Below are 26,312 nucleotides of genomic sequence, written 5' to 3'. Positions count from 1 at the left end.
CATCGATAAATTATCTTGCGAAAATACACTCTGATGGCAGAAAACCCCAATGTGGGTGGAAGATGAAAAGGGACGCATAGTCACCTTTAGTGTAATTTCTGGTCATTATTCACCGTCTCATCCACCCCCTTAAGAGGCAAGAGCATTTACCCGAGAATCCTCCCAGACTCTCCTCTCTAAATATGGCTCAAAACAAACTCTTGGTGCAGTAGGGAAAATAGCAAGGAAGACCCATACAGATGATGGTGAATTCTTCTCTCCACGCACATCTTTCTCTTCCACAGCAAGTGTCAGTAAATTTATGTTTTCTGGGGGGCGAATGATGCAGAAGTGTGTGAGAAGTTACTTGGTATGCCAACTGAATAAACTACCCTTGTTATTTATATGTCCAGTTTATATCGGAACCCATATATCAGTGGGTGGTTTGAAGACGGTTTTATGCAAATGAGCCTTCGTCCACATGGTGTGTCTGTATGTGCAAAACTTTCCTCACTCTTGCACGTACCACCACTGGATGGGCGAAATACATTTTCCCAGCCAAACACCCAAAAACCCACACTACACATTCCCTACCCCCAGGGGCTTTCGGGTACTTACCCAAATGGACGCTGAACTCCCTTGACCGAGTGAGAAAGGACGAAGTATCCCGGTCTCAATGGCTCCCCAAAAGAAAGTTTGTCAGAGTGAGAGAGAATTCTTCTTTTTGGGGTTAACCCAAATGCCATTTATGCTGATTCGTCGAATATGTTTTCTTAGTTGTTCTCGGAAAGGAAACTTTCCTCATATGTGTTGGTTAGGTATTCCTAAAAAAAAGGAGAATATATATGGATCTCAGAATCTTCTCCCCATTAGTTTTTACTGACGTTGGGGGAATAAAAGGAGTTCATGGTTCAATAAACTTTAATAAGGAGAAATGTTCGCTTGGACAATATACATTGTTATGCACATATTGCAACCAATTTAAATTTATTTATATTTACAAAATAAACAATAAAAAAATGGCGAAAGGCACTTTGCAGAGTGCTCAAACGTACAAATTCACCCCAAAATTTTCATATAAACTTTTTAAACTTACGAAAACAAAACTTTTTCACATCAAATTATTTTTGTAAAACAGAATTTTCAGTGTCCAAAAGAATTATCCGGTATTGCTTTTGAAATTGTACTGGATATTATGACTTAATAAGCTAGTTTAAACTCAACTTTTAGAATAGAAAATAAGACAATTAACTTTTCAAAAAAAAAAAACAGTGATATATCTTCGTTTCTTCATCACTTTGATTGTAAATTTGGACACCTTGGCTATATATTTGGACAACTAATCCATCTCAATAGCATGCCCATTGTTCTCTATTTCAAGAACCTATCTTACCGAGTCCTCTTCGTCTTTATGTAAGGGAACCGTAGAATGTCACAACACTGAGAAAAAAACGGGGGTGCGATTAACTTTTTTTCCTCATAACTTTAACCCTCTAACGGTGTTTTCTTTAATATGCGAAAAAAAGTTCTAAAACAATGTCTTCTAGGATAATTATGATCCAATAAAGTCGAAAAAACCATCCATTCTTCATTATCTCTTTTAGTTTAGGCGCTAGGTGAGAAAATATAAAATTTTTTTGAAACTCTTTTTGCTTCTAAAATTCACATTTTTAGTTACTTCAAATTTTTTAAATAAAATATACAAAGTAGAATGACATATCTTTCAGTAAAAAATAAATTTATTTTAGTCAGATAACTTTAAATCGGTATTTTTATGGAAATTGAAAATGAGTTTTTTTGCACAAATATTTTTTGTTGCTTTTTCTCTGATCTGTCACACAAAACTGGGAATAGCAACAAAACGAATAGTCAAAATGAGTTCAAATTTTCAAGAGATGTTTATAAGACTATTACCGAGGATACTATAGCACTTTTAAATAAATAAAACCTTTATTGTCGCTGTAAATGTGATTTTTGTGAAGACCGCCTGGAGGCGGTTTTACCCGTTAGAGGGTTATCATTTTTAGGTGTAAAAATATATCAACATTTTTTAATGATAATTTTTCACCTTTTTAAGGGTAAAATTAACATGAAAAAGGGTAACTAATATACCTAAAAAGCATAATATTTACACCGATTTCAGATCAATTAAAATAAACATTTCCGGAATGTTATTTTTACTTTTTCGGATTTTCCTCGTCAGTGAAGAAGCCCGGAAACTTTCCATATAATTCATTAAAGAGAGTTTACTTCGGTACCCCAAGTTACGATATGTAGTGTTTCTCACTACATATCGTTCGTAAAGATGAAGCTCTTTTATTTCTCCAGGCATTTATACAATCTAGTCATCACAAAAGTTAAAACTTTACGAAATTTCGAGAGAAAAATACCTGTCCAAAATAAGGAGTATCACCTCACTGGTAAATGTCTGAGAAAATTGTCCATATTTCACACGAAAAACGTAATTCACAAGACAAATCTCACTGCAGCTCAAATGTAAATGAATATTTAATAATATCACTCAAAAAAGCTAAGAAAAATTATTAGTACTTCATCACAGCTAAATAAGACTGAAGTAAACACGAAATTCTGTCATATTTCTCGTAAGCAATTGCTCACACTGTAATTTCCACAAAGCAATTTTAACTCAAATCATATTCAAAATTTAACGTATTTAGTGTTGAAATCTTCCAAAAAGAACAAATATTAAGATAGAATTCATTATTCATCAAATATTGTAATAAATTCCATAATTTTAATCAATTTATTTTTAGTGTCCAATTTTACCCTTAAAGTGTCCAAATTTAGAAACTGTCCAAAATTATGAGCTCTTTCCCTATGAACAAATAAATTGAAAAGGAAGTTTGTTACTACAAAGATTTGTAAGTAACTGAAAACTGAAATTGATAACTAAAAAATATTAAAAATATAAGGTTTAATATTAAAATTAAGATTTATCTATGGGTCGGTAATATTCCTTTCGTAACCACTGAATCCAAGCCACTTATTTAGACCCATTATGCACTCTTCATTTTCCAGTTCTATATTAACCCCCAAGGCAGCTGAAACTGCTCTATATCACAGTGCTCGGAGTGCGTTTTGATACACACAGAGAGTACCGCTTAGTACCGTTTTACAGATTTTGAATCTGGACAGTGAATATGTATTCGTATTCTATTGCACTAATAAAAAATTGTGCAACACTTTTTAGTGATATAGAAATCATCTTTTTGTAGGGGAGGAGAGAAATATGAGGAGAATTAAAGCGATTAAAGCCAATTTAATGATTTCAGAAACAACTTATGAAACAGGTGCCTGAGAACTCCAAGTCGCTATCTCTCACCGTTTGGTCTCTAATTTATTAACGGCCAAAAAGCGTGTAGCCAGTTTAATGGACCCACGTTAATTTCAACTTATTATTTCGTAATTTAAAACAATAAAAAAAATATTTTCAAGTATAACACAGAAAGTGAAAAACAATAAATATGTTTTTACAGTCAGTTAATACAACATATTGATAATTAGCTGTTAATAACTTTTCTGAAAATATTTGCATTAATATAATATATCTAAAATAAAAAACTAGTTAAAATAGTCCGTATAAAGACTTCAAACCAGAAAACTGTCAGTTATGCAAAGAGGGACAATCACATTAAGGAAGTTTTTCGTCCAGTCTGCACCCTCAGTCTGAACATCCCTTGGTCCCCTATTTAAATGTCAGCTAATCTACATTATTCTCAAGCCATACCCTAAAAGCAAAAGAAAATCTCTCGAATGAGAAATCATGTGTTGTTTATCCATACCATCGTGAATAGAATTCTCCATCTATTTTCTTCCATATTTTCCTCATTTGGCTTATTTTCTTTCCATCCCCTGTCTCGACATTTTCTTTTTCTTCATGTTTTTTTCTTTTTCCTGCCCATTCTCTTCATGAAATCCCATATCCTTCTGGAAAAGGCCAAGAAAACACACACATCACAATTGAATTGCGAATTTTCCATTCAATGATCTTTTTCTTGTGGAGTGTGGTGAGAGAAAATGGAAAAATAGTTGAGAAATTTAATATTAGGTCCTCTCTCTGTCTCCAGCAAAACTCGTACCAAAAACATCCTTTCAATTTCATCTTGTCTGATAGCAAATAATATTTTTTAAAAATGCACATCCACTTAAAATTTGTGTCTCGCTGGAAAAATCATGGGAAAGAATATTTTGAGCAACAGATGTGTTTTACCAATTCTATGAATTTCTCTCTATTTTCTCGTCCTCCTCACTAAAATAAACTTTGGATCCTTTTTACTTTTGCTCAAAATTCACGAACAATGCCTTTTTCATCCTAAAAATCACTCATTGAATTTTGGCGTTTGATAAATGTCTCTTTTGAATCATTCTTTCTTGTCCAAGGACTTTATTGTGCACTATTGCGTCACATTTCGCATAAAAAACTCACCGTCATTACTAGTGGGACTTAGCAGTGCAATGTAAGAAGTAAAGGGTAATTCAGAGACATTATTCCTCTTTTGAATTTAATTGCACTCAGAAAATATTTGTCTTTCACTCTTCATCTGTGACATGTTGACATTTTATTTGTTGTGCAAAACAATCAAAATCATGCTTTTTAAAAAATTTCTGAACCATTGTATACGTAAAATGCTATTTGACATAAATGTAAGGGGATGATTTTCAGAATTTTTCAACATTCGCTTGTGATATGAAATTTTCTGATAATGTAATTGCTACATTATCAAGAAAAGAATGTCATTGCTAATTTTTATACTTATTTTCCCCAGAAAACAATTGAGCAATTGAATTACCGTGATAAATTTATCTCATCTTGAGAGTTCTGTACAGTACTTTTTTCGTATAACCCCGAGAAAATGGAAAGATTTCTTTTAGGTGAAAATTTATAAGTCATTGAAATCTTGTCCGTATTTCTCAGATTGAATTCTCATACCAGCCAATAAGGTGAATCCACGACAAGACAAAGAAAATTGCCAATAGTAAAATTCACCCATTGAAAATGCATTTTCACCTATCCAACAAATATTCCCAGAGTATTGAATTTTCTTATTTTTTTCACACCTTCTTGACTCAAGTCGTTCCTGTTACGAGCCCAGAGCGTGTGAATTACGATCTCATTGTCCGCAAGGATTTCACCCCATAGCCCAATCCTTTGGCTTCATCCTCGCCATATATGAGATTCAAAGTTGTAAAAGTGAGAATTTTATTTTTGCTATTTTGCGTCGTCCTCTCATTCGATCCACCATCATCAGACTCCTATCAAATCCACCTTTCTGGCTCTCCCAATAGTCTCACACCAAAAGCCTTTCTGTTGTATGTCTTACTTGGCGAGAAATTTCACGCTACTGAAAACTGGATGTATCTTACACTTCAACTAACCCACTCTTCCTCACATTGTAAGTAGAATGTGAAATTACCTTTCCATTCTATTGGCGCTTCGACCCATCGAAGAAAAGAAGGGATTTGCGATTATAGAATTTTTTGGCAAAATAAACTTTGAAATACACCACCGAAGAGTTCTGGAAGCCCTACAGTGGTTCTTAAAGTACGATCTACAATTTTATTGAGATCTTTGTATAAAGATACGAAGGTTTTTAATATAAATAATGGTAATAATTTTCACAAAATACCTATATAATAATTAGATATTGTGCTACACTTAGAAATAATACAAGCATTCTTTGTATGTAAAGATTAACTGCTAAAAATAAAAGGATCAAATTGATCCAAATTTGATCCTTTTGCAAAGGATGGATTAAATTAACATGTTCTGGTGCGTTCAAAGTTTGAAATTTGATCCATCCTTTGCAAAAGGATCAAATTGATCCTTTTATTTTTACCAGTATTGATAAGGGAGATGTACCACGAACCAACAACCAACAAGTTAAAAGAAATTGCAATATTTGTTAAAAATATAAGCCCCAAAACCACAATACCCTAAAACAATCTTATATTTTCGTATTTGTCAATTGGTATTACTGATCCATTTAACTATTTCGGTTCATTTGGAATATTATTAGTTACAAAAATTAAAAAAAAAGTATGTGGTATATGAAATAACGCAATTCGTTCTTGGTAATTGGTAAAAAGTAACGAATAATTAAAAAAAATATTTTTTTTTGGGGTTACAATACGGGAGACAACCTAGCTGTTTTAAGCGGAGGCATCCAAAATCCCGAAAGCTAAAATCTCGAAAACCAAAATCCCAAAAGCCAAAATCCCAAAAGCCAAAATCCCAAAAGCCAAAATCCTGAATGATCAAAATCCTAAAAGGGATGAAATTATATGGAGGATAATGTGTACAATAATTTCCCAAGCCAAAAAAATCCCTTTGCCTCCAGCAAGCCCGGGTGTAATCGTGGGAGTAGCTATGACACTTTTAAGAATTCGGGATTTCGGTTTTCGGGATTTTGGCCCATTCGGGATTTTAAGTTTCGGAATTTTTGCTAACGGAATTTTGACTTTCGGAATTTTGGCTTTCGGGATTTTGACCGGGACCCGTATGAAGAACACCAATGATCGCTGATACGCTTCCCTTAAGCAAACCTCTAAGTCTTCCAGAAACAATTATTTCAAAAATGTTTATTACTATCTGTAATGTGCTGACTGGACACACGTACAGCATAAGTCGAGAACGGACTATAGACAAATAAATCTATTACCTGTCTTTTTTAAAGTATTTGAAGCTTTACTTTTCTTTACTTCTTGAGCAGATCACTACTTATTTAGATTCTGCACGTCTTCTTACTGAATTTTAGTCAGGATTTCTCGCTGGGCACAATACTAGTTCTGCGCTACTTCATGTCCAACGTGATATTGCCCAATCTCTGGATAATCGTAAATTTGTCGTGCTACTTCTTCTAGATTTTTCCAAAGCTTTCGAGAGCATCCCTCATGACCTTCTCTGCTTCAAACTGTGCGATAAATTCAATTTCTCTTCTTCCGCCGTGTCCCTGATTAGGTCCTACCTCGATGGATGCATTCAGTGAGTCAGAGGGGGTAGCCGCCTGTCTGAGCCTTTTAGTTTGCTTTGTGGAGTGACTCAGGGTCGCTATTGGGTCCACTTCTCTTAACCTTGTTCATCACATTCCGTCGTTCTTACTCGGTTGCTGTTACTACCTAAGGTAAAATACCCTAACTTGATCGGGTTCCTCGATTCGACCGGTGGACCAATTTTTGAATGTTTGATGGTCAATCTCGTCAATTTCTATGAATTTGTCACTGATTCGTATTATTCATGAAACAATTGACCTATTAATGTTAGATCATACGCAAAAGTATTACAGCAAATATAAATAAATTGAATAAATAAATCAACCGGTCGAGCGAGGGCACTTTACCTTATATGCAGATGATCTTCAAGTGTTTTCTGACGTAATCCAACAGAGACCTTTAACCACATAAACATGGTTTTAGCTCGCATTGAGTCTTGGGCGATTCACAATCGCCTTCATTTAAACTCTAAAAAGTCACAGGCCCTTATAATATCTAAAAGACCGTTGTGTGGTTCGATTACACCTCTCACAATTTACGAGGAATCCATTCCGTTTGTTGAGAAAGCACGCAATCTCGGTGTCATCTTCAATTCGTCCTTTTCCTGGTCAGACCACATTTCTCGTATTAATAAAAGAGTTTATTGTACTCTACGAAGGCTTCGTAGGTATCGTGAGCTTTCGCAAAAAATACTCGACTACTCTTGGTTAAGGCGTTGCTTATACCCATTATAACCTATGGGGCTTAACTTCTCAATGGATTATGAGACGCTGCGGAGGCTATTCGTGACCGTCCATGGCTATGTCAGGTACGTTTGTGACTTCGGCCACCGTGATCACATATTCGAGAATCGTAACATCCTAGTGGATTGTGATCTGCCATCACTTCTCCATCTGAGAGCGGGGTGTCATTCCTTTTCCGTTTGATAATCTCTGGGAGGCCACAACACTTATCCTCACTCTTGATTCACGGAGTCTCTGCCAGGGTCCGCGGACTCATGGTTCATAGAGTTCATAGGGCTAGCTCGAATCAGATGTCTCGTACGCTTTTTGTCAAGGCGATAGTTTTATATAATTCTATTCCCCCGAATGCCAGACCATCCGTTGACGGAATAGTAGGCTACTTCCAGTCTCAGACTTAATCATTTACTTTTATTTTTTCTCATTATTGCATTTGCCTTATATCCACTTACCTTAATTTTAATAATGCTTTTTTTCTTTTTCTTTATTCTTTTATCAAATATTGTAAGACCGGCGATCTCTATTTATTTGAGAAATAAATTAATTAATTATCCGGTTCTTTAAAAGGAATTTGAACCTGGGACATTTGCATTATACAACGCACGCTCTACTACTTAATCAATTAAGTGCCATCAATCAATTAATTAATTATAAAATTTTAATATTGATAAAAATCTTTAAAATCACACTACGGTTATGAAATTTGATACTGGCTTAAGAGTTTAGATAGGATTTCTATTTCCCAATTTAACACTCTGGAGTTAAAAATCAAAATATATTAAGAAATTATTTCTCAACCGATTACTAGACCTTTTCCAAAGATAATATTGATAATAAGAATTCGAGAGTTTTGCGAATAATACTCCGCATTTGGTATTACACAAAGTTTGAGAAACAGTAACCATTTCGAGATAAAACAATCGTTAAAAAAAATAGAAAGAAAATCGAAAAACTTTTGAAAGCGTCCGTATCGTAAAACAAAACTCTCCACCTTTCATTTACAACCCAAGAAGACACAAAACCCATTGGCAAGCTGGAAGAGAGAATTTAAAATTTGTGGATGAGGTTCAAAATAAGTAGCATGATGCATCCCTTTTTCAGATGAGACATGAAGCCACCAGGAGAAAGGATTGAATTTATTTCCTCTATGTCGGTTACCAACATCAAATTTAATCCTTTCATTGTTGGCTTGCATAATAAGGTGAGGAAGAGGCTTCCCTGCATAAATTAACGTGCAACTGATCGGAAGAACAGATGTTCATCGAATTTTATATTATTCACCAGAATATCGATTAGGGTGACAGATTTCCTCTTTCGGGTGCAACATTGCATCCAACGTGAGATTGCAATTTCATCAATAAACCCCATTTTCCTTTCTTCCCTGTAATACCCTATACCCAAGAAGAAAAGGCTTAAGGAGAGAATCTGCAAAAAGCGCCTCTTACATAAGATTTCCCATGGACTATATATTAATTCTCCATTCAGTGACATTGAAAGAAAAAACCACTGACAGTCACTGTGAGAGATTTTTCATTGAAAATAAAAAGAAGCAATCTCACTTTGTGATGAATTAATTAAGTTTTAATTCCAAATTTCGTTACTTTGTTGGAACTGTAAAACAAAATAACAATCATGAAATACAAATTACTATTTTTGCGTACCAGGAGGGAAAAAATAAGAAAGCCCCAAAAGGCACAAAAAAGAATCACAAGAACAAAAAAAACAAACTTCATGAGATTTATGGTCATTTTGAGTGATTATTCTTAAATTAATTGTTGGTGAGAAAATTATTTCATAAAATTGACCGAAAATTCCGCAATAAATTATTTCGCGTATTTCACAACACCCATTATGTTAATTTAGAAAAAAAAACTGATGAAAAATTGGTGAATCCTGATTGATTAATTTGAAGTGTTTTATAGACCTTTTATAGGATTATTTCGCCCACAATTGATTATGCAAGATTCTTTTACCACGATTAGTATCTCAATTTTAGCAACAAGGTGCTTTCTGATAGTTCCAGATAATCAGAGAAATCATCTCTATCTCGATTAAAGATGAGACACAATGAGCATTAACTTGCGTATGGTATGTCCATCAAGGTATTAGGCAATCGTCGTGGATGGTCCAACACCTGAAGCGTTGAATCATTAATAAATCATTGGGGAACCACAAGTCATTGACATTTTTTACTCATCCATCTCTTTCTTGGTCTCTCAATTTTTGGGCATCGTATTATATGAGAAAAAAATCTTTTAGTTTGTGGGTCATTTGCACATCAAAGTGCCTCTTCTTCCTCATAAAGAGAACCTGTTTATATGGCACACGAGATACAGGGCATCTGAAAGGGAAAACAACCCTGTTTAAATGGACAAGGGTCAAAGAGGATGCTGTGAAACTGAATCTCAAAGGTGAAAAGTAGATTACGACACTAAATGACCACACAATTTTCAAGGGTCAGCATATCCAGCCAGAGGGGATGCTGCAGATTCAATTATTCACAAGATCATAACTAGGTCAACCTTTCGACCTCTCAGTAACTATCAAAGAGATGGTCAACAAGAGGGAAGCAAATAAACACAATTAAACAATTCACTTGGAGTTTTTTTTATTTTGGGTAAAAAAAAGTGGTCAGCAAGGGGAAAAATTGCATTTCAACAAGTGATACCTTGACATCCCTTTGAGAACATCACCATCTCAAAGGGATAACAACTGAAGACAGTTAAATACTGGTTAATTTAGAGTCTTCTCTGTATTGGACGGATTGGATGTCTTTTGAGGATAATGGGATGGAAGTAAGTGCTTATCCAACGAGAGATTTCAGGGCATTAGGGTCAATTCCTTGATCCTGTCCTGGCTTGATACCACCCTCGGGTCCAGTTCCGACCACAGGATGGAAACCTATAATGATAAAATTGTTAAACCCATTGACTAGGTTCATCCTACACTGAAAGACCAACCATTCTCATCGGCTGTGTAGTTCACCCAGTAGATTAGTCCATCAGGTCCCACAAAGGTATAAGCTCCCTGAACAACAATCACAGGTGATTCGCCAACATCCTTTAGGGCACCAGATTCAGAACGGATCTGTCCATCACTCAACTCATACCTGTGATAGTCACAGAATTATCATCAGTACAGAGAACGTCCATTAAAAAATCAAACAATTGATATTACGTAAATTGGTATCCTCCTTCCTGATCCTGATCTTGATTATTCACATATCGTACCAGTTGCACTTCATTATCCCGTGGACCCTGAGGAGCGGCCAAACAACACGCAACAATGCAAGACAGAACAATCACAATGGTCTTCATCTTTGAGACTTCTTATTTTTTTTTCAACTACAAATGTCTTCCACAGAACTCACTGATTCACTTAAGAAATCACAACTGATGCAAATCTAATCATCTCACCAAGCTTATATAGTGGGCCAAAACAAATTCATTAAACCCCATCATCGTCACCTCCAAGTTGTAGGAAAAAAGCAAGATCGGCTCAGCAAAAACGTCCCCGCCAGAAACTTAGTCTGAGAGCAGCCAAAAATTTGCAAGAGTGGGACAGCAAAAGATATTAGACAATTTTTCGGGAGGTAAATTTTTTCTTACTTCGCCCCAACAAACGCACTTTGAAGCAACTTTTGTATCAACCGTCAACGAAAAACCAACAACACTGTATTATGTTGAAGAAATTGTCTTCGCAGCATACAGTGAAGAAGACACCGGAGGCCAAAAAAAATATATAATAAATATATTATGAAATATTATTAACCAAATTTCTGCTATTCAAAAGATTTGAACGATGACACCATTTATGGGGCATGCTAGAGAAAAACAGTGGAGTCCAAAAGAGATTCCATCAACGCAATCAACAATTATTATGTACATTTCTAATAGGAAAGTGACTTTTTTGTTTGCCCTCAAACTGTTAGCCACTTTGCTATTCTTCAGTCCAGTTAATTTTCTGAAGAGATCTTATATTAAATGTCACATATTTTTTTTTGCATCTTTTCTTGAAATATTATATAATAATTAATGAAAAACAGCCATGCATGAGTAGAAAAAATAAACAATAAACACCTAATTAAACAAAAATGGTAAGAACGTGAGATTTTAATTATTGCATGTTGAAAAGAAGTTGGTAATTTTTAACAACAGTGTCAAAGATTATTTCCAAATGTCGCGCTATGATTAAGGTAAACAAATTTGATGCAGTATAGTGAAAAATGAAGAGGTCACCTGATAGAGGATGACATCAGAATGACCTTAAAAAATTAACCTGCATATCTCACGACACTATATTTTTCTTCTTAACAATCCTCCTGTCTATTGATATATACATCGAACATACATCTTCTGTAAATTTGATATGCTAGAAGACATGGGAAGGTCACATAACATATGTCCCTCACAAACATAATTTAAAAAAAAAATAATAATTCTAAAAGTAAGAGGAATTTGCGATAAATTTCAACAGGGTACAAAAACTAAATCATGTAGAGATTTGGACGGAATATTTCAGAACTTCATTGAGAATCTCAAGACATGGTAACAGATTTTTTAAAAGCACTCAACAACAAAAAAATGTTACTACAATTTCTTCCTCATTCTTTGAAAAAAATCTTTAAGATCATCTCTAAATTGTGTTAAGTGCCTTAGAGAGTTGTTCTCTGAAATGGTCAAAAACAGATAAGACTCTTAAACTCAATTGATCATCATTCACGCGCAGAAAAAGTTAGCACTCTCACTTTCAATCTCTTCAGACACACGCATTCGTTCACCTCAACACTCAAAAATTCTTTCCATTTGTTAAGATTTTCCATATTGAATATTTTGTGTTGAGAGTTTCGCAAAGGGCAAGCTAAGAATAGGCTAAAAGTATGGAAATTAACGTTCTATGGTTACCTTGAAAGTTGCAGTGTTATAAGGGCTGCTGCAGACTTGAGGTTTAGCTAAATATGAGGCTTAACTTCTATATAATTTCAATATATGTGAGTATTTTTTGTAAATTTAGATTTTGAATGGTTTAGTGAAAACCAATTATTTAGACTGCGTAAATCAATGCTCCTGTTGGTTATATTAAGAAATCGTGTACATCCTTAAATGAGGTTAAACCTCCCATCTAAAAACCACATTGGATCCAACTTAAAGATATCAGAAAGGTTGGGAATGTTGCATATATACAGTGGCGGCCAAAATAATAGAATAATTTTGCAAAGTTTATATTTTTTTGACTTTTATATTTTTTCCCAATTTGTTGATATAATGTTGAAGTAGAAATCTTCAAATTATTAGATTTGTAGAGTAAGGGTCCTTTCGGCAACTAGAGGTCTCTGTATTACACAGAATACGTCAATAGTGAAATTCAGTTCGGCCAAAAAAGTTAGAAAACTATCATTTATGGTTTTTAAATATGGCTTTATTTAAACTTATTCGGTTTATAGACCACATTCTTTAATTTAAATAAAGTGGTCCTATCGTGTTGTTCAAATCAAATTTCACTATTGATGTATTCTGTGAAAAATAGAGATCTTTAGCGGCCAAAACAATAATTATTTTACAAGGTACTTATTTGAACATTTCTATATCAAAATTATTTCAACGAATTAGAATAAACAAAAATGCTAAAGGTAAAATAGTGGTTTTTGCGAAACTTATTCTATTATTTTGGCCGCCACTGTATTTCCAAAATCCTCACAAAATATGACTCTTTAGGGGATGAAAAATCAAATATATTACATAACTCAAAATCGAGGGATTATATACTGCTCCCGCCGCTCTCTCTGTGCAGTTCGAACAGTAAAATATCATATTAAAAATCGTGCCACAGCTACCCACAAAATGTCATCTCTTTTGAACAATTAGATTAGTTCTCTAATTCAGTGACACCCCTTTTTAGAACAAAAAATGTTATACGATCTTCAGACTTAATGTTTATCAATATGGGTTAACTGTACTACTTTCAAGGGGAAAACAACTCGCGAGTCTAGAACACCTTCCAACGTAAATATCGCGAATATTGTCATTTTCTCGTGAATATTTCGAATATTTCATAAATATCGTGAATATTGCGAATAATTCCTGAATATTGCGAATATCGCGAATATTTCCTGAATATTGCGAATATTTAGGAAAATATTCGAATATTTTCTTCTTCTCATATAAAATTGTGATAATTTGTGAATATCTTGTGAATATTGATTTTACGACATGAAATTTTGGTCAGTTGTTTGCCCGTTGGGGGAAACAACTCGCGAGTCTAAACATCTACCAACGTGAATATCGCGAATAATGGCATTTATTCGTGAATATTACGAGTATTTCATACATATCTTAAATATTGCGAATATTTTCTCAATGTTCTCAATTTTCTCAATGCGAATAATTCCTGAGTATTGCGAACATTCCTGAATATTGCGAATATCGCGAATATTTCCTAAATATTGCGAATATTTAGGGAAATATTCGAATATTTTCTTCTTCCCATATAAAATTGTGAATATTTTGTGAATATTGATTTTACGACATGAAATTTTGGTCAGTTGTTTGCCCGTTGGGGGAAACAACTCGCGAATCTAAACATCTACCAACGTGAATATCGCGAATAATGGCATTTTTTCGTGAATATTACGAATATTTCATAAATATCGTAAATATTGCGAATATTTTCTCAATGTTGCGAATATCGCGAATAATTCCTGAGTATTGCAAACATTCCTGAATATTGCGAATATCGCGAATATTTCCTGAATATTGCGAATATTTAGGGAAATATTCGAATATTTTCTTCTTCCCATATAAAATTGTGAATATTTTGTGAATATTGATTTCACGACATGAAATTTTGGTCAGTTGTTTGCCCCTTGACTAATTTCTTAACAGTAGAAGTCTTTGGGAAAATTTTTAATTAGAATTGTACGACATTCAGGACATTTTAATCTATATTCTTTGTTGTTTAAAAATTTGAGACTTCTGAGAACAGGCTAAACCTTTAGTCTGAAGACTATTTTAGAATGTATTGGTGCAAAACTGACTCAGGATATTGAATTATAGTTTTATAGCGATTACTTGACATCCCAAGGAAAAGACTCAACAATTTAATGAGCGAGCATTTAACACGAAATAAAAGCAGTTTGGAACATCGAAGAACCTTGCAACTGCAATTATAATTTTGAGAGTAGCCACAAGAAAATGCAAAAACTTCATCAAGTATTCAACTTCCTAATGTTAAATGCAATACCCTCACAAGGGTAAATTTCGTGAAATGATAACATTCAGGTAAGTTGGTAGCTGAAAATAAATAAATTTTCCGTGTTTTACTATTGAGAATCACACCTTGTAAAAGCTCATCGGGGATCATTTCAATTTATTCTTCATTTTCATACCAAAAATCTTAATCTGTTACATCTTTTAGTATTGGATTTCTCGTATAAGCATGAAATCTTGAAATTTGAAGAGATCTCAATGAACAATTCACTCTGCAAAATTGATTGTAGTTTTATGTAAATGTTAGCCGAATATTATTTTAATCTCTTACTTACACTTTAAGCAAAAATCACACTCGAATTTCTCTATAATATTATCCATAAAAATAATAGTTTCATCAACATCTTATTAAAATCCTCAAGAAAAAAAAATTGAATAAGAATCCTAAATTTCGACTAAGATATGGGTTTGCATTTTAGCAAAGTTATGAAACTGATACTTGACCCAAGACAACCTCATCATATGGAAAATTGTTGGAATGAGTAAAAAAAGAAACAATAAAAAAATGAGATAGAGAAGCAATAAAAAAAAGTCCTCGACTTTTATCTCGACGTCACTTTTTTTCATCTTAATCTTTAACTTCTTGTTTCTCCTCTCATCGGGAGCCCAAAGAAAAAAATAATTATTATAATTTTCTTTAATTCAAAATAGACGACACACGGACAAAAAGAGGAAAAACATCATTGTTTTTCCCCTCGATTTGCAATTAGCCGATTAGCTCAATTTTGGTTACAATGATAATCCATACGAGATAATGGGTGTTAGAAAATTGTTTACAATTGTGAAAATACATCTGTGGAGGAAGTGAATAAGGATGATGCGATGATTCCGTATTTTTATACAAAAAAAACCACTAGACACAGATTTATTCTTATTTCTTGCAGATTTTCCCAAGTTATGGTATGAATTTTGCAAAACTCCATTTCGAAAAATCTGACACATTAAAAATAAATCCCACAGATACGCATATTTTTATCTTTATGAATACCGACAATACTATTTATTTAATTAATTGATTAATTTTGTGCAACTGGTTGAATTGATTGATTTGATGACCTTCCCAGATGATTCTTCTTTCTCCTCCACTTTTCGACATTAAGTCCCGTATTTAGTGAATATATTTGAGAAAAAAAAGACACACATATTTTAAAACATTCTCTATCATTGATCAAAATGTCTTTAGAAAAAAAAGCATTAATCCATCGAATGTCATGTAAGAATTAACAATGAAATATTTTTCACCTGACCAACTTGTAACTACAGATTTTTTCTTGCATTCCAACATCTTCACTTTCATTTTGGCTCATCCATTGATGGATTGCACAAAAATACACTTGCTACATTTTGAAATTGCCAAATATTTCTTCTAATTTTCACACCAAAAGAAGATGCAATTTCATCGTTAATTGAAGATGAATTGCAGAGGTACCTTGAAGAAAAACGCGATAAACTTTTCATCTTCACCTGTGTCTAAAATAAAATTGATTGTATCGGAACGACAAAAAATGTTTAGTGCTGCCTTTAGTAGAGCTACCGAATGCTTTAGCTAAACATAGAGCATTGATGCAAAAAGTGAGCTCAGAAAATGTGGGATATGATCACAAAAAAGCTAACAGAAAGGTCAATTGCTAATACCAGAAATGAACGTGTGAAATGTGAAAATTTTGACCCTAATTCAAGTATTTGATTAGTTCGTCAATTCTTTCCAACCATTTGATCCCTTGTGGGAAGACAATACAATCCGAGACATTTTGCTGTGTACCATCTTCACTTAAACGCTGCAACACTCTTAACATTACCACGCATTGTTATTCAACAATCGACAGTTACTAACAAAAATTCCCTAACATCTCAATTTCAGCATCAAGATCATATATTCAAAATATTTACTATAAGAAATTTTTCGAGAAGAGGTCAAATAATGACATAACATGATCTTGAAACACGAAGAAATTCCACATTTTTTAGTGAAATTGTAAAAATTTACGATATCCAGAGGAATGTTTGACATTATATGATAAAAATTCATGAGAAATAAATATTTCCTATTCAAGGTGATTTTAAATGAGTCTCTGTATTTCTCTGCTGTACTGTAATTCATAAAAAAAAAACATTTTCATCATTTCTCTCTCACCACAAGTGTGCACATGATTTAAAAAAGAAATTACAAATTTTTTGAACTATGCAGATTAATTTTTCAAGTGAATTTCTTGTGAACAGATCACTTAAAAAAATCCTCATATGCCCAAAAATATTCAGAAGAGACACAGACAGACTGAAAAAAAACACAGCACAGCCTCGGGATAAATCACAAGAGAAATGAAGAAGAAAAATCGAAATACTATTAAAAGGTAAAAATTATGTAAGGTGTTGAAAAAAACCGGTGTCTTTAATCATCTTCTCTATGACTCTATCTATTATAATATGTTTTGTCCACGTTAAATGACGCCTCCAAATATTCATCATTATAATGTTCATCAAAGAATTAATTAAATGAAAAGAGCACACGCGCACGATCACTGATTGTGAGGCTATACTGGAAGGGCATATTGAAGACACTTTGCCTCTTTAAGATATGATTGTTGAGTGCACAAAGAAGTACCGAAGTCTCTTGTTGATCCTTTTTGTGATCGAGAGTAAATAACTTACAAAAAGGTAATTTTATTATGAGAACTAGGCTACACCTTCCCCCACTCCAACTTATGAAAAAAGAGGCGGGAAGAGGGTTGAACATCAAACGGAAATAACCTTCAATACACACGCAAAGTTCACCCCTAAAGTCAGGAAAATACACTCAGAAAAATTAAAAGAAATCAGGGTAAGAATAGAGGTAATAAGGAATTTAAAAGAATGATATAGGGGGAGGTGGGGCTACATTGAGCTGTGGGGCTAGATTGTTATACGACTTTTTCGCCTATTTCTAAATGAAGCTAGTCCTTACAATTATTTAATGTAAATGAATTACATTATGTTAAAATTCAGTTTCCTTTAGAAATATGCGAAAAAATCGTATAATAATGTAGCCCCACAGTTCAAATTAGCCACACCTCCCCCTAATAATAAAAATTACTCGACTTAATATTTTTAAAATTGTTAATTTAGATTTTAGATTATGAGGTATATAACGAAAATTATTTTCGCATTCTGTTCAAAATAAAATAGTGTAATGTGTCCGGGGAAAATGAAGCCTACGTAGCTGGGCAAAAGTGGTACGCAGCTGAGCAATCCAGGGCAACTTCGTAAAAAGTGCCACTACAATTTCATTTTCCTGTAGAGGAAAATCGGAGGATATCCAGGAATTTTGAGAGGCGGAATTATGAATCCAACAAGTAAGAGTTTTTTTTGACATAGTGATATAATTGATCCGGTTTGTGTGGCATCCAGTAAAACATCTTAAATCTTGGACACCTTTTTTTAGTACGATCCTGCAAAACCTTCCGCTATTTGATGTTAAAAGTACCGTGCCCGCTTTCTAATCCGGATCGGCGTAATACGGACAAGTTCTCGACGGTTACATTTAAAATACTTTTGAGGTTATGTATGCATGTCTGTTCACCAATAAAAATGAACTATCCTGTGATGTTTTTGTTTAATAAATGAAGTATAATAGCGTAAAATTCTCTAATTATGTCTTTTTAATCTTCTTTAAAAGTTTTATTCTAATTCTACAAAAAAAAATCTCGTATTATATTTTCGAGACGTTGAATAAATTCAAAAAATCCATCCGGATTACGAAGCGGACATCTGTCATTTGGTCTCCCAATCACCCGAATTACCAAGCGGGCACTGTATAAGTTTCGAGTTTTTTTTATGTTACACTGTTTGTCCGTCTGTTTATCAAAAAAAAAAACGTTGGACTTCAAACGGTTTGATGTGTATTAATTTCAATCCGGGTGTCATTTGGAGCGAAGCCCCTGACAACCCAAGAAGCAATTTTTTCTTAATATAGTCTTGTAGAATTCCTTAAGTAAGGCATTATAGAACCAAAAATCTTTTTATTTGCTTATAACGCTCTTGGTTCCATCATTGAGACTACTATAAGTAAAGTGGCCGTTACCACGCCGAGAGCTCAAACGGTGAGAGATAGCAACTTGGGATCGTTATTATGCACTTCATTTTCGCCTCACCACTCCCCTTCCTCTCCAAAACCTTTTTTTTATAGCTCGAAAACGGGTCATACTATTTTTTTCATTTTTGGATAGATTACCCAGGCAAACATTTTATCTTAATACAAAAATCCCATTGAATTATTCCTAATAACGGTTTCTCAATGTCAAAAATTAAAAGGGCTCTAGACAACACATTTCTCATTCGAATAGTATCACTTTTGGGCTCGTTAGAAAGATCCTGGAATTGCCAATAAAACTGATCCGGTTTCAATCGGTTCTGAACTGATTCACAACCGATAACTAATTTTTATCCGAAATTAAATTATATTACTCCTAAGGTGTATTTTGAGCAATATTTTGAGTGATTTATACATCGGTTCAACTTGGTTGTGAACCGGTATTGAACCGGTCATGAACCGATAAGTAATTTTTGCCCGAAAATCAGTCCTAATACCCTTAAAACTATTTTAAGGAATGTTTTGCTTGATTCACGAATCAGTTCAAATCGGTTGAGAACCGGTAAAAAGTAAAGGATGCGAAAATGCTTTTGAGGTATACCTATACCAACTAAATCACTAGTTCGAACATTTTGCAAAGCCTAGGACGCTTTCCCACCCATTTTTGCCTAGAAATGTGAGTAATAAATTGTTTTTTTCTACGTGTCCTTAAATAAAACGTATTTGAAATAGATTAGAAATTAAGAATAAACAAAACAGTTTTCGCCATAATTTTCGAACTGAACAGAAAAATGATGACCAAAACCGAAGTTTAGTAAAATCCCCCAATTTTGTGTTACTTCACGCAAATTTGGGATAAATTGTAATGATGGGAAAATCGAAAAATCAACCAATATTTTAACAATTAGAAGTCTAAGACTTGATCCTTATTATGTAAAGTTTTACTTAAAATTCAAAACACAAATATCCCGGAAGTATAATAATTTCACCGCAAATTGTTAAAATACAGAAAACATTTTTTTTAATTAAATTTGAAATTTTTGTTATATTTCAATATTTTTTAGGATAAAAAATAAGGCCTTTTAAATTAAATAAAAATCACTAAAACTTGAAAAATATTAATATTAATTTTGTCCGTTAAACATTTCTTCACTATATTGTTTTTTTTTTTTCAACAAAGTAATTATGAAGAATTTTACAAAACTGATTGTAATTAAGTTATTAAAGATTATAATTAAATTACTGAAAAATATTAGCCTCCACTGTTTTTTTTTCGTTTTTGCTGTGGGATAGTCTATTCCGTTAGCGAAATCAATTTTATTCACGCTATATTAAAAATTCTACAACAAATACCAAACACTCTCTACTTCCGTTTGTTTTCTTTTACTTTTAAAAGGACAAAATTAGAATTCCTTTTTTTTCTTGAAAAACATACATCGGAACATTTGCTAAATTATAGTACTCGTTTTATTACTTTCTTCCCAAGCAACGAAGAACGGATATGTTAAACTTGCTATATTGGTAAAACCGACCCCATTTAGAAATAAATGCTTTAAGCGATGAACTCCAATATGAAAACGGAGAAGAAATTTCTATAATGCATTCGAAGGAGACTGTATAAGGACAACCACCTCCACTAGGGTTTTCCTTTATTTCATAGCGATGGACGATGGAGCACCTACGTGTGTTGTCTCCAAAGTTTTTATCCACCCTCACTCCCCATCCTACCAAAGCTCTGGCTAAGAAAATCCCATTGTTAGGACGTTGGTAAGAATGAGAGAGAAAAGAGTCGAAGGATCGACGGAATGGGGTCGTTATGGTTTTTATTTCTTTTTATTACGGTTGCCATAGTACACATCAGTGGGGGAAGAGGGTAACATTTCAAACCATGGGGAAGATTGTAGAAGCAACAGAAAGGACGACTGAGAAACTCGTCATGGATCTCCTCCTTTCGTCCATGCCCACACTTTGACAAAACATACCAAGAGGTTACCTGGGACGTGTGTCGCACACAATATTGTACATATATCTTCCTACCTCTCTAAAACATCGTCCCACATTCTCCTCTCGCTCTTGCCAAAGTGGACGGTCGATAGGGATTGGTTTTTAGTAGCCCCTCCGGCTTCGTTCCGGAACAACAAATGCTGATTCACTTTGACCCCGTCTCCTCACACCCCGCCACCTCTTATCCAAACAAAAATATTTCAACTCAGAGGGTGATCAACCACACCTAAGGTTTAGTTTTTTTCTCAACTCCCTGAATCTCCATCTTCCAGCATTTTCCTGCACACGCACACGCATTCGACGTGGCAGATAGACAGTTGAGGTGGACTCTGCTGTTTTTTTTTCCAACCTCATCTTGTCCCTAAGCATCCCATCCTAAAGAAATACGGAAGGAAAAAAAAAGTGAAATCCACTGGGATTTAATTTCTCTTCTTTTCCCTCAATTTTGCAATTTCTTGCACAGTGAGAACGAAGGACCGAACGAATCGAAAGTGGGAGGCACACGACGTTGAAATTGTATTGGAATAAATTCCACATGGACCAAACCGGAGGATATCGTATAAAATATAAACATATGTGCGGCGAAGAGCGACCAGAAAACAGTGGTGATTAACACATAAACCTTGGCAGTGACTAAGATTCTCATGTTAACCATAGCTAAATGGACATAAAGCTTCTTTAAACTTAAAATGCAGAAAAATTTCTCACATTTTTACTGTGTTATCACACTTGCACATTAAAATTTTAATATGATTCACATTAATTGTCGCTGGTGAAAGTCCAAATGTGTAATTTATGTGTTTGAATCATTTTATATTCAAAATTTGATCTATTTGTTGATAAAAAGGTAGACTTGGCCCGCAAAATTTGATATAAATTGATTTATAGCATTATTGCGAAAAATTAATGCGATTTTCTCTTTAATTTTTTAATGTGAGAAATATTTATGCTTTAGGTAAATTTATACTTATTTTTCCAGGGCAAGTCCACTTCTCTATTAATAAATAGAAAAACTCCAAATATTAAGTGACTCAAAGACACAAATAACATATTTGGACGCTCACAAGCGACAATTAATGTGAATCACATTAAAATTTTAATGTGCAAGTGTGATAACGCCCTTAAAGTTAGAGGAATGTTGGCATGAATCACACAGAGTGAACCTTCAAACAACAGAAATTTTCTCTTTGTTTGCAAAGAGCTAGTTCGTCATTTCTTAGCCATAAAATAGATAATTATTAAGATCATGAAACGAGATGATAAATTGTAAGTCAGCTTTCTGCAAACAAAGAGAAAATTCGCATCATTTGAAGGTTCACTCTGTTCGAACCATGCCTACATTCCCCTAAGGATTTTACATTGAAATGATTATGATGTGACTTTTTTTCTAAATGATTTGCCCTTACATTTAAAATCGCTTTCTATAGATCCTGTTCAAGTTTCTAGGGTCGGTCTTGGACGCAAAATTGAGATCAAGGATTCATACTACCCCGTTGAAGATTTACAACTTTTTATTGAGATTTAAAAACTTTACCAAAATATTTAGTTCCAACGTCAAAAGAAAAGAGTAAAACTACGATTTTTTAACTGCTCGAACTCTAGGAAATAGCAGTTTTCGCAATCCATTTTTTCCACCTTCTCACCATCCTGGCTTCTAAACGATAAGAGATATTGACTTCTGGTCTTTGGTGATCCCGTCTCACGAGTCAACATTCCCTAGCGAAGTAACTTACCCAAATTACCTCCCATCCCTTCCATCCTTTCCAAAAATCAAAATTAACTTAGGCGATTTTGTTCATTTCTGGACATGTTTTGGAGGTGATCCAGCTGAACATTTCGACCATAAACACTTCCATAAACACCTGGTTTTCAACCGTTTTGATCAAATCCGAATTTATTTGAAAGGTTTTGAAATTTTAAACTCGACTGCATCAGTCCGAAACAGTAATGAATTGAGAAAGTTAAGGGCCTTAACAGACCTGAGGATTAGCCGAGATACAGCTTAGCGTAATTATATTCGAAATAATGATTAAACCACATTTCCATAATTTTCCACTAAGTAGTCTCTCGGCTTAAGTCGTAAGTGTGTCTAAGGCATAAAAGTAATACCTCAATTTTAAAAATACTGTTTTTAGCATTTTTTCAGCCTTCTGACCCATATAATATTCAAACGGTAAGAGATATCGACTTCCGGTCTACGATGATCCTTCCTAAAATAACATTGTCCCGAAATTAATCTCTTTCTTTTCTCCCCCACCCCTTTACTCGTTTGCTATCCTCCAAAAATACATAAAGAATTAGGTAACTTTTCTCAAAATTGGCCCAAGCTTCTTCAATAATTTTTGGATATGTTTTGTAGTTAAGCCAGGTTAATATTTCGTCCCTAGATAACTTTAACCGTAACCGGTTAAATCACCATCTAAAATTATTCAAGGTCAAAGGTTAACCACCTTAGAGGGCACACTTTACAACCAATTTGGTCAAATTTGGATTTTTTTAAAGATATGAATATTAATACATCCAAAAAATTTCCAAAAAAATATATAACGCAAAGCTCCTTCTCGGGAATTCAACTAGCTCGCAAAATCTCAGACGCTTTGCCACACCTTTTAAAATTTTAATAAAGAAAATTAATTGTAATACCAAGATCTTAATGTTAAAATAAAATTCGTTCAAACTCAAGTTCACCTGAAATTCCTAGAATGTTCTGGAATTTATTTGACTATACAATTTTTTTAGTAGACACCAAATTTAAAGAGGAACAGAAAAAATGACAAATTTTAAATGATTTTTTTTTTTACTGAGATTCTGAAAATGCAAACTTTATGACTTGGAAAATTTTGCTAAATAAATAAATTGCAAAGTATAAATCAAAATTCAAAAGTTCCTTAGGAACAATTCAATTTTACATTTTGTAAAATTTTTCAATAAATTGTTTACTTTTCTTCGATTTTGAAGAACTCGTACACCTACTGAACGTGTTTTTTCTTAAATTGATGGAAAATTTAATTTTTGTGTAATATATTTTTAAATTGAATACTTGTCATGATACAGCTTTTTATTTCATTGTTGTCGTAAATGTTTGCAGATTAATACAAACTACAAAAGGGAAAAATTAATTAACGTGAATTACCTATTCGCTTGGTTTTTGACTCTATACTAGTTTACTACCGTTTAAACAATTTTTGTAAATTTTCAAAAAACCATTCCGAAATCAAAAATAGGTTAATACGTGCGTAATTTCGAATATTTTAACCTTTTACATCTAGGAAACTTTAATTCTTATTTTTTGTGAATTTGGACGAAATGTTCACTGCCTTCAAATTATATCCAAAAATTAAGGAAATCGTCAGAACTGTACCCTTATCCTTCATAACCCATTTATGAAGGGTAAAGAAGAGATAAGGGAAAATAGAAAAAAAAGGAGCAAGAGGGTCTCCTTTGTATGCATTTCCCTATTAAAACAGTCCACTTTCGCTCTGATCGTCTCATATTTGAGGAAAATAAATCTATTAGGGTGGAGTAACCACTTATCGCCATTTTTAGGAAAAAGTGAAATTAATTGTGTTATAACTTTTGACCCCTTATTATCAGATAACTCAAATTTGACACAAAGCTTTCCATTTTCTTTCAATATGAGCTTGTTTTTGTAACAGTAGGTACCTGTGTTCCTTCAGTAACCAACTGTCTTTCAATTTATGAAACAGACATTATTGGGTCACTATCAGAGACACTAACAACGCTGTTATCAACCCTCTGAGTCGATACCCTAGGTCTTCCAGTAGCGTTTTTCAGACGTACTCGTACCTCATTAATATAATATTTGAATATTTTATGTATAACCTTTAGTGATTTTCTATAAAATTTGGCAATTATCGACGCAGATTCATTCCGACAGTATCTCTGGACGATTTCCCACCTTTTATCTCCGTCTAACATGCCAGTTTAACCTAATTTATGAATTATCAAAAAACAGATTATTTCTTGTTATTTATTATCACTTTTAAACACATGTATTTATCATATACAACTTTATAAATGTCCAAACCCACTATTGGCCTCTCAAATGACATAAACTCAAAATATAGCTAGTTTATTTTAAGTTAGTTGCATTTTTTGACCCTTTTGAGTAACTTTTCAAATGAGGCAACAAACTTTTGACGAATGAAAAATGAACAACTTTTGCAAAACAATAATTTTTTATATGAAATAAAATGAAATATTTTTTTCGAAATACATAAATAAGATCTAAGGGTTACAGGCAACTAATTTGCGAAAATAAAAAATTTAAAAAGTAATTTTTTCTATCGTTTTTTGCACCTGGTTTCCCGAACATACATGAGGCAACAAACTTTTGACACCTATTGTATATTACATGCGTATTTTAAGAAATTCATAAAGTTTGATAGCGACTTTGTACCGTTTAAATATGTGTTAATTTTAAACCAGTCAATTTGACCGGGTCTTGGTAGGTTTAGTATTAAATTTGTTATTAGAACAACATCAACCAACAACTTATTTGAGAAATAAAAATATCCGGCGCCTCAGTAAACCATGCAGTTAAATGCATCAACTACATAGAATGATAATTGAGAGTTAATCCCATCCATTACTATTACAGAAAGTAATTTGCCTTTTGAGGTCAGTTACAGAAGCTGTGTATATTTTTCACAGCAACCGCAGTTAAAAAGGGAAAAATGCAATTTATTCATAGTTGTCAGCAAGAAAACCCTACCGCCTTTTCAACCCTCCACAACCAAAAAGGTACTTTTCTATTACTCTCTGAGTATTGGCCACCCGAGGGGCCCATTCGATAACTCCTTCCTTTTTCCGTGTCTTTTTTCTCCAACTTCTCACCCTCTATCACCAACAAATTCCCACTGAAAATACTCCATCGTATAACCTGGAAAACAATTTCTCACTCACCTGTATCATTCTGAAGCATGGTCAATTCTCCTACTGATGATCCAATTCTTCAGTTAGTCGCATGAGACTGATTTCACGCAACCAACGCCGAACTCCAGAGCTGAAGAAAGTGAAACAGCAAATGAAAGTGAATTCTGTGTAATTAATTAAGAAAAATCCTACCTATAGATATTTCTTTTCGTCTCGCCGTTGACCTCGATTCGTGGCAGACGCTCGGGGATTCCTTTGCTCGCGACTTCTTCACTCCCTCCACCCAATTCATCTTTCCCGGATGGATGTTGTCCGTGCTAATCTGCGACGTATACCAATTCAGCAATATCC

The 26,312-nt window shown here is 33.7% G+C and overlaps 1 protein-coding gene and 1 long non-coding RNA gene across 2 annotated transcripts; both read right to left on the bottom strand.

The window, feature by feature from the left end:
* Positions 1–544: 544 nt before the first annotated feature.
* Positions 545–26,308, bottom strand: LOC129810341 (uncharacterized). The gene is made up of 3 exons (XR_008752725.1): positions 26,154–26,308; positions 25,992–26,091; positions 545–803 (listed from the first exon to the last, which is right to left on the bottom strand). It is a non-coding gene; the product is annotated as an uncharacterized LOC129810341 (long non-coding RNA).
* LOC129810340 (endocuticle structural glycoprotein SgAbd-5-like) lies at positions 10,325–11,129 on the bottom strand. Its single transcript, XM_055860751.1, has 3 exons — positions 10,908–11,129; positions 10,691–10,839; positions 10,325–10,631 (listed from the first exon to the last, which is right to left on the bottom strand). The coding sequence occupies exons 1-3, from the start codon at positions 11,045–11,047 to the stop codon at positions 10,534–10,536; spliced, it is 387 nt and encodes a 128-aa protein (XP_055716726.1). The 5' UTR covers positions 11,048–11,129; the 3' UTR covers positions 10,325–10,533.
* Positions 26,309–26,312: the final 4 nt, after the last annotated feature.

The sequence above is a fragment of the Phlebotomus papatasi genome, chromosome 1 (assembly GCF_024763615.1).
Source record: "Phlebotomus papatasi isolate M1 chromosome 1, Ppap_2.1, whole genome shotgun sequence".
Classification (NCBI taxonomy): Eukaryota; Metazoa; Arthropoda; class Insecta; order Diptera; family Psychodidae; genus Phlebotomus; species Phlebotomus papatasi.
Note: the sequence above shows the minus strand (reverse complement) of the source record. Positions and strands in the feature narration are given on the sequence as shown.

Excerpts from the sequence above, each read along its gene's own strand:
- LOC129810340 (XM_055860751.1), bottom strand. The coding sequence starts at position 11,047 with ATGAAGACCATTGTGATTGTTCTGTCTTGCATTGTTGCGTGTTGTTTG. Across the intron at positions 10,840-10,907 it reads GAAGGAGGATACCAATTTAC|GTATGAGTTGAGTGATGGAC; the intron begins GTAATATCAATT and ends TGACTATCACAG. Across the intron at positions 10,632-10,690 it reads CTACACAGCCGATGAGAATG|GTTTCCATCCTGTGGTCGGA; the intron begins GTTGGTCTTTCA and ends TTATCATTATAG.